At 39.8% G+C, this 18,018-nt stretch overlaps 1 protein-coding gene across 1 annotated transcript in view; it reads left to right on the top strand.

Annotated features, from left to right (window-relative positions):
• Window positions 1-18,018, top strand: part of myom2b (myomesin 2b) — a 51,321-nt gene that overhangs the window by 17,575 nt on the left and 15,728 nt on the right. Inside the window, exons 19-24 of the mRNA XM_058795823.1 lie at window positions 1,415-1,593; window positions 1,722-1,836; window positions 11,214-11,376; window positions 11,547-11,653; window positions 11,961-12,005; window positions 12,850-12,986. Of these exons, the coding sequence (XP_058651806.1) occupies window positions 1,415-1,593; window positions 1,722-1,836; window positions 11,214-11,376; window positions 11,547-11,653; window positions 11,961-12,005; window positions 12,850-12,986 (746 nt within the window). The remainder of the gene's footprint in view (window positions 1-1,414; window positions 1,594-1,721; window positions 1,837-11,213; window positions 11,377-11,546; window positions 11,654-11,960; window positions 12,006-12,849; window positions 12,987-18,018) is intronic.

Genomic DNA, 18,018 nt, shown 5'->3' with positions numbered 1-18,018 from the left:
CTCATATGTGACCCTGGACCACAAAACCAGTCTTAAGTGTCAATTTTTCGAAATTGAGATTTATACATCACCTGGAAGCTGAATAAATTGTTAGGATAGGACAACATTTGGCCGAGATGCAACTATTTTAAAATCTGGAATTTGAGGGTGCAAAAAAATCTAAATATTGAGAAAATCGCCTTAAAAATTGTCCAAATGAATTCTTAGCAATGCATAATACTAATCAAAAACGACGTTTTGATATATTTACAGTAGTAAATTTACAAAATATCTTAATGGAATATGATCTTTACTTAATATACTAATGATTTTTGGCATAAAAGAAAAATCTATAATTTTGACCCATACAGTGTATTTTTGGTTATTGCTACAAATATACCCCAGTTGCAGCATATAGAAGCTGAATGCAAATAGACAATTATTTGGCATGTTTCTCTTTTATGTGGTAGTCGAAGACTTTTATTTTATTGCATTGCATTGCATTGCATTGCTCTATTTGGAGTTTATCTCAATGAACTGATGTTGGTGGAAAAGAACTCTATGAACTCTATCTCTTTATTTCCACAGAATAAAGACATATATGTTTGGCACGATATGAATATGGTGAATTTTGGTGTTTTTATGTGCTGCCCTAAGAACAATTTAGAGGAAGTAAAAGTTGTATGTGTGCAAAACACACTCATGCATGAGACTTCCAACCCACAACTCTTGGCAGACATTACATGGGTACTTGTTGTTTAGCAGATTTACAGTGTTCTTATTAAAGGCACAGATCCTCTGTGGCAAGATGTCTTGTTTGCATGGTTAAAAACCATTTTAAAGGCTACAAAAGTGGATTGGTTATATATTGATCTTGCAGGGAATAAACCTGCCACCACCACCGTGCTGCCAGCCACCACTCCGCTTTATCACCATCATTAAAACTGAAGAATTAATAACATTAGTAGTACATGTTTTAAAACATGTCAGCTTGTCACTTTGTTTCAGGTGAACCGAGTAAGTTGATCAGTAACTGTTTTCACACAAAAAGCCATTGTTCGGATCTGGCCTGCATTATGTCCTGATTATATTCCTCTCTCTGCCTCTAAACATTCGTGCATTGAAAAGTCAAGACCAGAAAAAATACAGAACAATGTGATTCTCATGGAAGCTGTGAAGAATGTGGTCCAGTTATGTTTTACCCTAAAATCAAATAAATTATATTTCACATTGCAGCTGAAAATCAGAATTTAATAATCCAGATTAATTACAGTGATGAGAATAAGGGTGATTTACATGAAATTACATGAAAGTCACGTTTTCTTTGTTTCGTTTTAGGTTGAAATGTCATCTACACATAATTTCATGAGATTCACCAAAATTGATATAAAACATGATTGAAAGCAAGAAACTTCTTTGTGTTTGGCTTTGGTAGGTCCAGCCTATGACGTGACCTTCACTGAAGTAAGGGATGATTCGGTGGTGGTGGAGTGGAAGGCTCCTGTCTACAACGGCGCCAGTGCCATCACTGGATACTTTGTTGAGAAATCCAAGAAAGGCTCGGATAACTGGAGTAAAGTCAACGAAAGTTCAGTCAACCACTGCTATCTTAAGGTATCGATTTGTGCTGTCAAACTCACATTCTCAGATATTTTGTACTATTACTTCAGCTGGACATGGGAGTATGAATACCAGTGTATTTCTCTATGGCTTTATCAAATGTATTGTTTGAATGTTTGCAGGTCAAGGGTCTAGAAACAGGCGAGTCTTATGTGTTCCGCGTGCGGGCAGAGAACGCCAATAGCATTGGTGTGGCTTCAACCCCCTCTGACCCTGTGTGCATCAAGGCACTGCCAGGTAAACCAGTACTGTAGAGCGGACAGTTTAAGGAAATACTTGTGAATGAATACGCGCACATATTTGAATGGGAATATATGAATATGAATACTTGTACAGAGGGCCGTGCACAAACATTTTGAGGGGCAGTGGCCCAAACCAAAAAAGGGGCACTAAGGGGCTGGGTGCTTGTTAATACAAATTATCCAGTTGTTACAAATATACAATTAAAAGAGAAGACAGCACACTCTGTAATAATTTCAGACTCTATTGTAGATGTTTTGATAAGAGTGGGCTCTCCCTCACTCTGACCCTGCTTATGCCTTATCTTCAATGGAAGTAGGGAAGAGTGGGGTAAGTTGACCCATCCCCTGTATCTTGGCAACTGGACACTTTTACGGTCATGTGAAAAACTGTTTTGGGCTTGTCAAAGTAAAATTTTAGCATAACAGATGTAATGGTTGTTACATCAAAACAAATTTACCCAGGTCTAAAAATATTTATGATGCATATAGGTGATTAAGCAACATATAAAACCATGCAAATCATTTAGCTAAATATTAGCCTGAAGCTAGGTAAGCTAGCTAGTTTTTTTTTTTTTTCAAAATGGCAGCTATGGGGCAAAGTGAGCCAAATGCTGTGTGGTAAATTGAGTCAGGATTTTAACTTACCAAACCATAAGGCACTGTAGTTAAGTTAAATAGGTATTTTAAAGTGATATTACTGGTTTAGTTTATCATATAGCCTATACATATTATTTATAGTTTATTTGATAGGGAGAGTGTACAAGTGCACCAAATCCTTCTCTGATAAGAACCAAAATGGTTTTCATCACATTATAATCAGATATATCTTTCCACCTGTAGTCGCTAATGGCCAACAAACTCTCTATTTAGTCTGTTTTAGGAAGGTTACAACTTTGGTGTTCAACATATTGTTTCAGAAATGCAAACAATTAAATATTGAAATTTAAACTTATTTTGGTTGGTTTTATGTTGTTAAAGTTAACTTTATGAAAATAAATATGACTGTTTGTGAAAGGAAATTATTAAATTAGTTTTTAAATTATTATTTATTTCACATGGGTTTGAATCAGATTTGGTCAGATTTTACACCCAGATGGTGCATTTTACCCACTGACTCGACTTACCCCTAACCCACATAAAGGACCACATAAAGTAAAAAATGACTAATCTTAACCCACTCTCCCCTATAAGTATTAGACATTTAATTTAATATTTTACAGCATAAATCTATATTATATACTATTAAACAAGTTATTTAGAACATTTATATTGTTTTTTAAAATATTTAGGCCTACTATTAATATGGTTTTAATAAAATATTGTAAATATGATGTGTTATAGATTACTAGTACCAAGACAAGTAATTATAATGGGAAATCGTCCCAGGTTATGTATAGCCCCTTTCGCACCGCTTTAGTTCCAGAACTAAAAGTACAGTACTAAAGTACTTGCGCAAACTATTTCCCAGTACCATTTAAAGGGTTGCATTCGCACCGACAGTGGGTACTAAGAAGTGACGTAAGCCGGTCGACAGCGACGTCATTTGTGCGCGGCGTTCAACAACGAAAACAAAGAAGAACAACGTTAACAGGAGGATGGAGGACGCTGTGATCGGAGCTGTGTTTTTGTTGTGTCCTGCGGGGTTCACAATAATGGACATGGAATGTCGACGTAACTTATACGTCAAGCGATTGAAAGATCGGAAAGGAGTTCAAAATGTTCAAAAGTGCCTGCACTTCAGCGTCCGTCCATCTATCGCTGTTCTCCATTCTTGCAAAATATAAGTTGATGCGATGTTTACACAGTATGTGTTTACACGGCATTTTAAATCATGGCGGGTGAGGGCGTTTTCGTACGCGTTTACCCAATCAGCATACACTTACTATGGAACTGTTTTAGACCCTACTCTGAAGTAGGAGCTAATTAGTTCCTCCAAACGGAGTTCCGGGAACTAAAACAGTTCCTAGTTCCCGTGGTGCGAACACGCCAAAAAGTGGGTAGTTCCACAATTAGTTCGGGTACTATGAAAAGGTTCCTGCGGTGCGAAAGGGCCTATTGTAACCATGGTTCCCCCCGAAGGGAATGAGGCGCTGCGTCGGAGAACGCTATGGAATACCTCCAGCGTGACCGCGCTCTGAACCACATGTGTAATCTGTCCACTGGATGAGCGTGACGTCAGAGACCAGGAAGCTTAAAAGCACGTGCGGTGAAACCGGCGTCAGCTTCTAGGATTGAAGCAAGCACTCGCAGGGATGCCGGAAGTATGGCCTCGAGACGCAGCGTCTCGTTCCCTTCGGGGAGCCATGGTTACATACGTAACCTGGGACGTTCCCCTTCAGGAACTCGAGCTGCGTCGGAAAATGCTATGGGAACGAGATGCCGATGCCGCCAGACTTACAAATCCCTGCCTAGTGTGGAAGGAGTATAGCTAGGGCGAGAGAAAAAGGGCCACGAGTGGCTAAAGTGGGTGGGGCCTGCGTCACGAGGCCAGCTTCTGAGAAGTGAGTCTTGAACCCCGAGAAGAGGGGAGAGCAGAGGACTCAAGGCTATGGAATAGCATCCTGACCTATGGAATAGCATCCTGATGGAATAGCATCCTGATGGAATAGCATCCTGATGAACTCCAGAACTATACCAATCGGGCAGTTGGCTGGGTCGAGCTGGCGACCTCTGCACCATGAAGTGACACTTTCAATTCAGGGAGTACAATTTCCTCGTGCTATGAAGGAAACGTGCAACTAGGGGGTGTCTACCCACTGACTGGCCACCGAGAGGGGTGCGGTAGGCTGATAAAGCCGCCATGTTGACCTTCAGGGTGGAGTGGGTTAACCCTGCGGAGGAACAGGCCTGCACGAACTCCAGAACTGTACCAATCGGGCAGCTGGCTGGGTCGAGCTAGCGACCTCCGCACCATGAAGTGACACTTCCACTTCAGGGCGTACAGTTTCCTTGTACTCCGGCGAGCAGATGCCTCTAACTCTCTGTAGCGAGAGGAGGCCTGACGACACTCGCCAAGACAGCAGAGCTCTTAGAGCGGAGGCCTCAGCATGACAACTCTCTAGAACGAGAGGAGGTCTACTACGCTCCGTACACTGGGCATCCTGTGAGGAGGCTCACCTACTATTCACACAGCTGCTCTCAGCCTCTCAGCTCCGCTACGTTTCCGGGTGGAAGAGACTGAGAGAAGCACTCGCTGGAGATCGCTGTGCCCTGGAACACTGGCAGGGTTGGCAGACCTACTACTCTCCTGAGGGCACTGAGGTGAGACGGCACTGTGTAATGCGGTGTTCACCACTCTTCCCCAGAGGGGCCGGACCTCAGAAGTCCTGGGCCATAGGCAGCAGGACGTTCAAGCCGAAGATTATCCAGCGAGAAAGATGGTCAGCAGATCCTTCGGCCTGGGAGCGCCAATCTGACTCCAAAATTCTGGGGAGTACAAGAGGTGACGCTCCCTAATGAAGAGCTGGAACACGGTGGGGGCTGCTCCTGCCCAGCAGCCCCGCTGACCGCCTCAACCTCCTCGGAGGAAGAGAGGTAAAACATCATGCTCTCACTCAAGAAATTTATCCCAAGAGGCTCCTGTACACCATATATATCTAACTTCTCACAGTAAGATGAAATACATCATTTAATTCACCAGAATTAAATGCAGCCAAACCACCAGACAAGTATTCAGGGTCTGATGTGAAAAAAATCATATAATGAATATATAATGAATCGGCAACGCGCGCTGCAGCAGCGAGCTCTCACTCAAAGGGGGAAGAAGCGCAGTGCGGGCTTCTAGCCCCGAGTGAGAGCGCTAGATCTGGGGAATGCAGGTGAAGAAAAGGCGAGCCCTTCTCCAACCCGTCCGCCAGATCCATGTGCGATCCCCGCGATCTCAGTCGCCACCGTACCTCAGCAACAGCGGTGCCGGAACCACAAGATCACAGGCATGGACGCACTCCTCAGAGCGCACCCGGCAGGAGCGGAACATTTGCAGCGGGGAAATGCGCAATCAGCCACCTTTTTTCTAGAGCTGTCAGCGCGAGCTCCGCTCCGCTGCTCATAATGATATGCTCATTCTTAATAGCTTGTGCAAACAATGCTTTACGAAAGCTCATCGACATCCTCCATGTCCACCTCCTCGGAGGAAGACAGGCGAAGCGTCGAGCCGCCTCCCGGGGGGAAGAAACCGTAGAGAGTGGCCGGATTGCTTCCGATCCCAGAGAGCGGCTGCTGGATCTGGTGGGTGAGGAAGAAGATAGGGACTAGCCCGTCTCCATTCCCTCCGGCAGATCCATCTGCGAACCCCACGAGTGCAGCCGCTGCTCCGCCTTAGCGGCAGCAGGACCAGCACCGCGGGGAACACTGGTGAAGGCACCCTCGCGAAAGAGAGTCCTCAGTGACTCGCTCCCTAGCAGACCACACACAGACTGTGCTTTTTTTTTTTTTTAGGAACACACAGTCTGTAGTGTGATCTGCTCTCGCCCTTAAAGTGCTAGTTTTAGATGCACTTTAGACATAATGGAGCTTATTGTGATGTGGACAGGCAACACTAAATAAGACTCATGACAAATAGTGACAGACACAAACACAGAGTAGCGGTTGCTGAATGACAAAAAGCTGACGCCGGTTCCACTGCACGTGCTTTTAAGCTTCCTGGTCTCTGACGTCACCCGCCCGTGATGTCTCTCCCATCCAGTGGACAGATTACACATGTGGTTCAGAGCGCGGTCATGCTGGAGGCGTTCCCATAGCATTCTCCGACGCAGCTCGAGTTCCTGAAGGGGAAACACTTAATTACAAGAATTAAAATGTGAATAACTGCTAAATATTCTATGATTTACCTGCTGGCTTGCTGGATCTTTGAATTCATGTTTGCAATGTTGAACTGCCTTTGGCAGCCTTCCCTTCACTCTTTCTCTCTGTCTTCTTTTTTGTGAAGGCATTTTTTTTTTTTTTTGTCTACAAAGTGTGCCAACAACAGCAAATTTTGTGTAATTTATATAATAGAATAATTTGATTAGACATTCTAATTCTAAGAACGTGGATATTTTGTTTTTAGCACTTTTAGAAGACTGAGAGCAAATCATTACTGACAGAAATAGAAAAACAAACTACTAAATTACTAATTCAGCGTATCATCCACAGACTGTAATGTGGATTGTAATGTAGGCTATCTACCTGTTAATGAACGACATTTGGGAACTACCGTCTCCTCCAGACAGCAGGCACACAGATATTCCGGATTAGCGGAATCAGTGGATCTTTAGCGGAGTGGTGACAGAACGCTTTGAGCTGGGTTGATGGGGGGATGGGTTAGTGAGAGGGGCACCTCAGCCGATGAGGGCACGGCCCTGCTTGTAAATATATGAATGGGAAAAACCTTACTGTCACACTAACATTAACATGGTTATTAACTAGGACTTTTGCCTCAATTTTACGCCTAATTTGCTGCTTATTAATAGTTAGTAAGGTAGCTGTTAAATTTTCGTACTAAATGTAGATTATGGTCATGCAGAATATGTGTTTTATAAGTGCTAATAAACAGCCTATATGTTAATAATAGGCATGCTAATAAGCAACTAGTTAAAGGGTTAGTTCACCCAAAAATGAAAATTATGTAATTAATTACTCACCCTGATGTCGTTCCAAACCCGAAAGACCTCCATTCATCTTCGGAACACAAATTAAGATATTTTTGATGGAATCCAAGAGCTCTCTGACCCTCCCATAGACATCAAGGGTCCTTACACGATCAAGGTGCAGAAAAGTACCAAGATGATCGACAAAGTAGTCGAAAAAAAAAGTATTCTCATGGCTTCGTAAAATTACAGTTGACAGACTGATGTCACATGGACTACTTCTTGGACTATCATCTTGGTACTTTTCTGAACCTTGATTGTGTAAGGACCCTTGCTGAGGGTCAGATAAGCTCTCTGATATCATCAAAAATATCTTAATTTGTGTTCTGAAGATGAACGGAGGTCTTACAGGTTTGGAACGACATCAGGGTGAGTAATTAATGACAGAATTTTCATTTTTGGGTGAACTATGCCTTTAATAGTGAGAATTGATCCCTATACTAAAGTGTTACCAACCTTACAATTAAAAAGACAATCACTTTCATCTGTTTATTCTAGAGCATGTATGCACATTGAATTAACTTGCATGAAAAGCATTTTTGTGCAATTTGACTTTAGGAATCACAATTTATGAGACAATTAGTGTTGGATTTTTTGCTGATTTTACATAGATTGTTTGTCGACATAGTTGATAGGAAGTACTTTTAAAGAAAAGTCTGTTAGCAATTTCTCTCCCTCATTGGTTCATCTTCCAAGACATTGGTTCATCTTCAAAACACAAATTAAGATATTTTTAATAAAACTGAAAGGTTTCTGTCCCTCCATTGGAAGTCATAAATGCATTGTTAAACAAATCCATATGAATGAAGTGATTTTATCCAAGTCTCGTGAAGAGATATGATCACGATGAACAGATTTAATTTAGGCTTTTATTTACATCTAAACAGTGACTGACACATACATAGAGCACATCACATATGGTAAAAGCGAAAGATCAAATGTGCGCATGTGGTGCGTGAGAACCAATGAGGTTTGTTCTAGCAACACATGCACAAGCTTACATGTTTACAATGTGTGATGAGCTATGTTTATGTTTGTGTTTATATGTGAATAAAAGACTAAATTATATTTTCTCATCAAATAAAGCAACCTAATCTCTTCACAAGACTTAGATTAAGCTGCTAGATTCCTAATTAATTTGTATTATTTTTATATTCATATTTCATTTTTGGGTGAACCCTCCCTTTAAGGCAGTGATTCTCAATGAGAGTATATTGGGAGTGGTGGAAGATATATTTTTGAAAAGGGATTTGTTTACAGTAAAATATTCACACCGAGACAAGATGAAACTTGCAAGTACTTGCAAAAGAATGTGGTCTGCATCATTCTAACACATGCCAGTTTATACCAATGCGACTAGACGAGAAGAAGTATTGTTTCCATAGCAACTACTCTTTACTTCAGTTTTTCTGTCAGCTTTGTGTAGCGCAGCTGTCGGACTTGTGAGAGCAACTTAGTGTCTAGCATCCAGAAACACGCCATAACATATATAATATAATATAATATAATAATAATAAGAAGAAGAAGAAGAATGCTTCTTGTTTACTGATTGGCTGCTTTTTGTGATGATAATCTAATTAAAGTTTGAATGTTAAATTGCTTTGCATTTGTTTAACCCTCAGAAAAGTAATTTCTATTCACATCCCTGGGAAACTAATGATGATGATATTTTAGCTGTTAAAGTTGTGGAGAACCACTGCCTCAAGGGGAATTTTGTTCCAAGTCAATATGAAATGCTTTTTGCAGCCCCCTTTTTACTTCCATAATGTAATTCATTTACACATGAAACAGGATTTTTTAACAAGAAAAATATTGGGGAAATCATTACATAACAGAAAAGAGCTAGGTTTTTGGAAAGGGGTGACGATTTTAACTGATTAGCATGGACCAACTAGCCTTTCATGGTAGATGCAGTAAATCCAGTTTTTCTGAATTGACTGCTTTCGTAAAATTACTGTATATTCTGACAAAATGTTTATTTATTTATTTATTTATTTTTTGTGTAAAGATGTTTTTCTACTGCCCTTTTTTCTTGAAGGCCGTTAAAAGCATGAAATGGGCTGGAAATGGAAAATGTCTGCTGTCTTTGATGTCACATCTCAGCATAGTGACTAGTCAGCCAATCAGCTTTTTGTTGCAGCACCAGGGTGCTTAGGAATTAGTCACATGACATGGTATGGCTCCAGATTGGCTCAAAATGTCTGTGCCCAGAACTGAGTGCCTATGAGCAAAAATGGCTGATTTCAGTTCACATACTTCCGAGGGATGAACGGATGGCTTTCTTCAGTATAGACCTCATTGGCTTTGGTGACATTGGTCATCCATCCAGGGATGTTTCCCTGCCTTTGGCTAGACATGATGTTATCCTCTATGGGAATATCAGTTGGGTAGTTGCTTTTCAGAGATTGGTTATTACTAGAGTATGAAGATTGGCTTTTTGGAACTGTGCACAGTAAAACCAGAAGTTGCATTCAGTTTCGTCAGTTGTAAATTCATATAGTCTTTAAGCACTTACAAAACCACCCAGAATCCAGAATAGCTGAATATCAGTGGATTTGAAAGAAGGGATCTGTATTTTGGATGAAATGAGCGGAGTTCAGAGCCGTGCGGGGCAGTGTGGATGGCACCATGGGAGGCGTTCTGAAGTGTCTTGGGGAGCAGCTGCCTGCACATTCGCAGATAAGGAAAACGGGATGATCCAAGATGATTCATTCCGAGCAGCCTGAAAGGTTTTGGGGCTGATAAAATGCTGTCAGCCAGTAGAGTGCACTGTGGATTCATCTCTCTATATAAAGTATGTGTGTGATGTTGTATGAGATGTTCTCCTTATAGCACGACTAAGAAGGGAAGCCCTGTGTAGGCTGATTGGTCATAATCAGGGCTACATTGAATCTGTGCCTGCAGAAATCCACAGATGTCTGCAGCAATCATTCACAAACTTCTTCACACAAAATTGTTTTTTTTTTTCATTTACTTTTATTTTTTAACAAATTTTATTATGCATCATGCACCATTACACGGAAAATGGTAGAATCTAAATTAACTGTTTTTATTCAAATCAAACCTATTATCCACCTATATACATTGATTTATACCAACTAATTAATGAAAGTAATCTTTATGCATTAAATCACGTAGAAATATCTCTTTTAAGGTCACAACTGTAAGTCACCACTTTTTACAGTTTACAGCAATAACTCACCTAAAATGAAAATACTGCTATTATTCTGGCATAGTATAACTTTATTTGCTCTTTATTTTCTTCTGAAGCAATTCTACAGCTTTGTGTGACAAACAGACAGAAATGTAAGCTGATTTTTACTGAAAATGAAATAGGGTGCTCCATCAGGTTTGATTTCAATGACATTTGGTTACAAGACACATTGGAACCAATGACATTTGACGTCAGTGGTGTTAAATGTCATCAACGGGACGTTTTTATATGTGACATTTGTAGTCCATTTTAGATCTTCAGAGGAGCAAAATATCATCTAATTAATATTAAGATCATATGTTTATCCATATTAGTAATGATGAATTAGTATATGGAGATAATATTCATTATTTAAATCTGATCAATTTAATATTGTGTCCTCCAACCTTTTTTAATCATAGGGAACAGTATTTTTTAATAATCCCACTCTCTCCCAACTGTAAATGCGGTATATCCTACAGTACCTGTTTTGTAGTCTGCACATCTTGTTTACTTTTGTGCAAATTTTTCTCTGCTTCTGTTATTTTGAAGGCACCCAGGAAATCAAATGTGGCGTCGATGAGGAATCAGGTGACATTTATCTCTCTTTTGAGAGCTGCCAAATGGCGGAGAAATCAAAGTTTGCGTGGAAGAAGTCCTACCAAGAAATTACTGACTTCTCTAAGGGAATCATTGTGAAGACATCAGGCAGCCAGTAAGAAAAACACACGTACGATGTGTCCTCCTAAGTAGATCTGGACTAGATACATATTAGCTCAAAGCATATTTAGGGCAATGCCACAGTCTGTGCATATTTAATTCCGTTTGTTTTCCTTTTGTTGTCCCACTGAACAGACACTAATGTTTGCTCATTTGTTTCTTTAGCTCAACTTTGCTTTTTAAGAACCCAGACAAAGAGGATTTGGGCACATACTCTGTGTCTGTTACACAAACTGATGGTGTCTCTGCCAGCTACAAGATCTCAGCAGAAGGTGAGGCCTGTTAATATATTATGACTATCACCTTCATTATTAATGCCCTTCCTCAAAATTATATAGAGAACCAGACACTATCAAAACATTCCACTGACAGATTGGAATCTTATTTGATTTGGCTGTCGGATACTTGTCAGATCTGTATTATGGATGCTACTTCCTTCTGCAGTGAAGCGGTTGCTGTAATATTACATATTGTACAAAGATCCTTAGTAATAAAATTAATAATGCTAATAAAGATTTGTGTTATGTCCTTGGAAGTGTTGTTGATAATGATGATAGTTGCCTCTGTCCTCCATTTTAGAGCTGGAGAAGATGTTGGCCCTCAGCTATGACATACGCAACCCAAGTGAGTGACCCTGGAGAGTAGAGATTGAACACAAACCATGTTCAACATGTGTACTTGACACATTTATTGAATAGTGTATTCAGGGTTGCCACAGTCTTGGAAATATTCCAAGCTTCTAAAATGATTGAATTCCAGAAAATCATAAAAGGTCATGGAAATGATTGTAACATTTCACAAGTCGTTTGTTAAAATTATGTGTGGCACGTTAATTCATAGTTATTGTTATACTATTTCGAATGTCAAAAAATGTAAGTATTATCTATTGCATAATTACCTAATGTTAATGTATAGAATCATATTGTAAGTGTTTGCAAAATTTCCATAGTGTGTATACATTTTTAAAATTAATTGGCTAAAAATGACACTCTCTGAGTGTGGAAATTTATCATTAATCTATTATTTTATCTAGATAGATGGCAATATTCAAGTATGGGAACCCTGAATTTTAATCTGCCTGGTTGCTACATTGCTTGGCAACCATAAATGACCCTGCAATAATAAACTGCATGACATGACATATTATTAATTATAATGTGACTATCTATTGAACATCTATTATCTTTTTTTAAAAATTACTAGTACCACTGTTTTATAAAACACTTGAGGCTATTACAGTGATTTTACCAAAGTTAAATGGGTTTAACTTCATGCTGTGCCTGACAATAGCATTTAAGCATTGTAAATTCACTGTAACAAGGGACATAGCTTATTGCTTAAAATAAACTCTGATATTTGTATATAGGATCGGCATGTGTTATTTCAAGTCTAAAGTCATGTGTATGAACAGTGACAACACACAAGACAACATGTCAGATTGTCACACATCACCTCTCTTGTGTCGCAGTTATTCCTCTGAAGACTGAACTGGCCTATAAGATTCTAGAGAGAGGCCGTATGCGCTTTTGGCTGCAAGCTGAGGGCATCTCCTCTGCTGTGACCTACAAATTCTTTGCCAATAACAAGGAGCTTGTCAACTGTGAGGTAAACAACTGCAGATAAAGTGGTACATGCAACCACATATCTTCATTATTTCATAAACAGAAAGCAGGGAGTTTTATATTAAAAGAGATAGTTTACCCAAAAATGAAGATTCTGTCATTATTTACTCATGCTTAGGATCCTCCAAACCCCATATGACTTTCTTTCTTATATGAAACATACAATAAGTTGTTTAACAGCAGAGTAAAAGCATCATAAACAGGGTCCGTATTTCTAAGTCATTATGTACTGAAAATATGTAACTTTAGGAATACACAAAATAGCAGTATCATATTAGTTATCAGATTATTTTGGATATATATTGGCTGATATAGTATACGTAATATTCTAGTATATTTCTAGTGTGTAGATTATATATTATTATATTCTAATATCCTTTGTCATCCAACATGTGTGTGTTTATATATATATATATATTAGGGGTGTCCCCGACTAAGGATTTTTGGAATTTTCGAATCTTGCCGATAGTCGACTGATAGTCGAATCATATGTTTGGGGGCGGGGTCAGAATACATTACATTCCACAGTCATAAATACTGAAGTTAACACACAGGGAGGTGTAACGGACGCCTCGCAGATAATATTTTATATTTTGATTAAAAGATAGTTAACAGTAAACATAAGCGAAACCCTAAGAATTCACAACATGTTTTACAGTAGTGCAGTTTTGAGCCGCGCGCGCTGAAGATGACCAGTAGAATGAAGCATTTGATAGCAGGTTTATAATCAATGGTATTTAACTTATCATTTATCTCATATAGAATACGCTTCGTTATTTATACAACATAACGTTAATATTACGACTTATAGGCTATCTGCACAAAATCCCCCGAATGCATAAGTGAACGTGTCTGTTTGGCTCTGAATTAACTCAGGACGCGTTCTGCTCACAACAACGTGCAGAAACAGGCAACTAAACTCTAAAAATTTGCAGCGTTTTATTATAATAGTGTTCTCATTATAATGTTATGTACAGGTGCTGGTCATATAATTAGAATATCATCAAAAAGTTGATTTATTTCACTAATTCCATTCAAAAAGTGAAACTTGTACATTATATTCATTCATTACACACAGACTGATATATTTCAAATGTTTATTTCTTTTGATGATTAGAGCTTACAGCTCATGAAAGTCAAAAATCAGTATCTCAAAATATTAGAATATTACTTAAGACCAATACAAAGAGAGGATTTTTAGAAATCTTGGCCAACTGAAAAGTATGAGCATGTACAGCACTCAATACTTAGTTGGGGCTCCTTTTGCCTGAATTACTGCAGCAATGCGGCGTGGCATGGAGTCGATCAGTCTGTGGCACTGCTCAGGTGTTATGAGAGCCCAGGTTGCTCTGATAGTGGCCTTCAGCTCATCTGCATTGTTGGGTCTGGTGTCTCTCATCTTCCTCTTGACAATACCCCATAGATTCTCTATAGGGTTCAGGTTAGGCGAGTTTGCTGGCCAATCAAGCACAGTAACACTATGGTCATTGAACCAGCTTTTGGTACCTTTGGCAGTGTGTGCAGGTGCCAAGTCCTGCTGGAAAATGAAATCAGCATCTCCATAAAGCTTGTCAACAGAAGGAAGCATGAAGTGCTCTAAAATTTCCTGGTAGATGGCTGCGTTGACTGTGGACATCAGAAAACACAGTGGACCAACACCAGCAGATGACATGGCAGCCCAAATCATCACTGACTGTGGAAACTTCACACTGGACTTCAAGCAACATGGATTCTGTGCCTCCACTCTTCCTTCAGACTCTGGGACCTTGATTTCCAAATTAAATGTAAAATTTACTTTCATCTGAAAAGAGGACTTTGGACCACTGAGCAACAGTCCAGTTCTTTTTCTCCACAGCCCAGGTAAGATGCTTCTGACGTTGTCTCTGGTTCAGAAGTGGCTTGGTAGCCCTTTTCCTGAAGACGTCTGAGCGTGGTGACTCTTGATGCACTGACTCCAGCTTCAGTTCTCTCCTTGTGAAGCTCTCCCAAGTGTTTGAATCGGCTTTGCTTGACTGTATTCTCAAGCTTGCAGTCATCCCTGTTGCTTGTGCACCTTTTCCTACCCAAATTCTTCCTTCCAGTCAACTTTGCATTTAATATGCTTTGATACAGCACTCTGTAAACAGCCACACCTTTCAGTAATGACCTTCTGTGACTTACCCTCTTTGTGGAGGGTGTCAATGTTCGTCTTCTGGATCATTGCCAAGTCAGCAGTCTTCCCCATTATTGTGGTTTCAAAGAACAAGAGATACCCAGAATTTATACTGTAGGGATGGTCATTTATTCAAACTCAAATGTAAATATTTTAATATTTTGAGATACTGATTTTTGACTTTCATGAGCTGTAAGCTCTAATCATCAAAATTAACAGAAATAAACATTTGAAATACAGTATATCAGTCTGTGTGTAATGAATGAATATAATATACAAGTTTCACTTTTTGAATGGAATTAGTGAAATAAATCAACTTTTTGATGATATTCTAATTATATGACCAGCACCTGTATATGAGAGTCCCAGTCCCAGTCATAGTTATTAATATTATGCATTGTTGTTTGTAGTGCTCGCGCTGCGCATTGAAGAGATAATCACAATCATAATCAAGGCTACAATGAAGCGCTTCCTGCAGTGCAACTCAACCAAATGCATCTTATACGAGATAAATAATATATACACGATAACCAGCTGAAATGTTTCTGATGTGTCTGAAATCACTTGTACCCTACCTGATCGAAAAAAATCAAGTCTTGGATTTGAGTCTTGTTAAAGATTTAAATCCCTTTCGCCAGGGGTGGTTGGATTTATTCACGCACATTAAAATATTTATTTAAAGTTTACTTCTTTTTAGATTCTTATTTACAGCAATATCTTAATAGGCTGTATATTAACTTATTGGGAGAAAACCGATAGTTCTATGTGAAATCAGACATTTGAGCACCCCCATATAGCCAAAATGGCATGATCATAACACCCTGCGAATATTCGACTGTGAGACTGGGAGTCGAATCAGGCTTCTCCTATCGAAGCATCGGATTTTCGACTATTCGGGGTCACCCCTAATATATACAGTGAGGAAAATAAGTATTTGAACACCCTGCTATTTTGCAAGTTCTCCCACTTAGAAATCATGGAGGGGTCTGAAATTGTCATCGTAGGTGCATGTCCACTGTGAGAGACATAATCTAAAAAAAAAATCCAGAAATCACAATGTATGATTTTTTAACAATTTATTTGTATGATACAGCTGCAAATAAGTATTTGAACACCTGTCTATCAGCTAGAATTCTGACCCTCAAAGACCTGTTAGTCTGCCTTTAAAATGTCCACCTCCACTCCATTTATTATCCTAAATTAGATGCACCTGTTTGAGATCGTTAGCTGCATAAAGACACCTGCCACCCCATACAATCAGTAAGAATCCAACTACTAACATGGCCAAGACCAAAGAGCTGTCCAAAGACACTAGAGACAAAATTGTACACCTCCACAAGGCTGGAAAGGGCTACGGGAAATTGCCAAGCAGCTTGGTGAAAAAGGTCCACTGTTGGAGCAATCATTAGAAAATGGAAGAAGCTAAACATGACTGTCAATCTCCTCGGACTGGGGCTCCATGCAAGATCTCACCTCGTGGGGTCTCAATGATCCTAAGAAAGGTGAGAAATCAGCCCAGAACTACACGGGAGGAGCTGGTCAATGACCTGAAAAGAGCTGGGACCACCGCTTCCAAGGTTACTGTTGGTAATACACTAAGACGTCATGGTTTGAAATCATGCATGGCACGGAAGGTTCCCCTGCTTAAACCAGCACATGTCCAGGCCCGACTTAAGTTTGCAATGACCATTTGGATGATCCAGAGGAGTCATGGGAGAAAGTCATGTGGTCAGATGAGACCAAAATAGAACTTTTGGTCATAATTCCACTAAACGTGTTTGGAGGAAGAAGAATGATGAGTACCATCCCAAGAACACCATCCCTACTGTGAAGCATGGGGTGGTAGCATCATGCTTTGGGGTGTTTTTCTGCACATGGGACAGGGCGACTGCACTGTATTAAGGAGAGGATGACCGGGGCCATGTATTGCGAGATTTTGGGGAACAACCTCCTTCCCTCAGTTAGAGCATTGAAGATGGGTCGAGGCTGGGTCTTCCAACATGACAATGACCAAGCACACAGCCAGGATAACCAAGGAGTGGCTCTGTAAGAAGCATATCAAGGTTCTGGCGTGGCCTAGCCAGTCTCCAGACCTAAACCCAATAGAGAATCTTTGGCGGGAGCTCAAACTCCGTGTTTCTCAGCGACAGGCCAGAAACCTGACTGATCTAGAGAAGATCTGTGTGGAGGTGGGCCAAAATCCCTCCTGCAGTGTGTGCAAACCTGGTGAAAACTACAGGAAACGTTTGACCTCTGTAATTGCAAACAAAGGCTACTGTACCAAATATTAACATTGATTTTCTCAGGTGTTCAAATACTTATTTGCAGCTGTATCATACAAATAAATAGTTAAAAATCATACATTGTGATTTCTGGATTTTTTTTAGATTATGTCTCTCACAGTGGACATGCACCTAGGGTCAGACCCCTCCATGATTTCTAAGTGGGAGAACTTGCAAAATAGCAGGGTGTTCAAATACTTATTTTCCTCACTATATATATATATATATATATATATATATATTTTTTATTGTTTTGTTTTGTTTTTTTACAAAATAGTATTGTTGAATCCCTTTCACTGAACTGAAAAGGCCAGCATGGACTTTCTGCTATAAGTAATGCCTTTTGTGTTCTGTGGTGGAAAGAAAGCAATACGGGTTTTGTATTTGATTACTGAATTGTCATTCTCATTGAACTATCCCTTTAAGCTTAGCTCCAACCTTTGCTGTGCAGGAAAACATAACCAATCCAAATAAATAGATTCAGCTCTATTGCAATACTACCATCTGTTATGTTTTTCTGTTCCATTTGCGTGAGCCTCCTAAGAAAAGCCCAGGAGAGAAATGTTTACCTCTCTGGCTTT

This window comes from Onychostoma macrolepis, chromosome 13 (assembly GCF_012432095.1).
Source record: "Onychostoma macrolepis isolate SWU-2019 chromosome 13, ASM1243209v1, whole genome shotgun sequence".
Lineage (NCBI taxonomy): Eukaryota > Metazoa > Chordata > Actinopteri > Cypriniformes > Cyprinidae > Onychostoma > Onychostoma macrolepis.
This window is presented reverse-complemented; position numbering and strand designations above follow the sequence as displayed.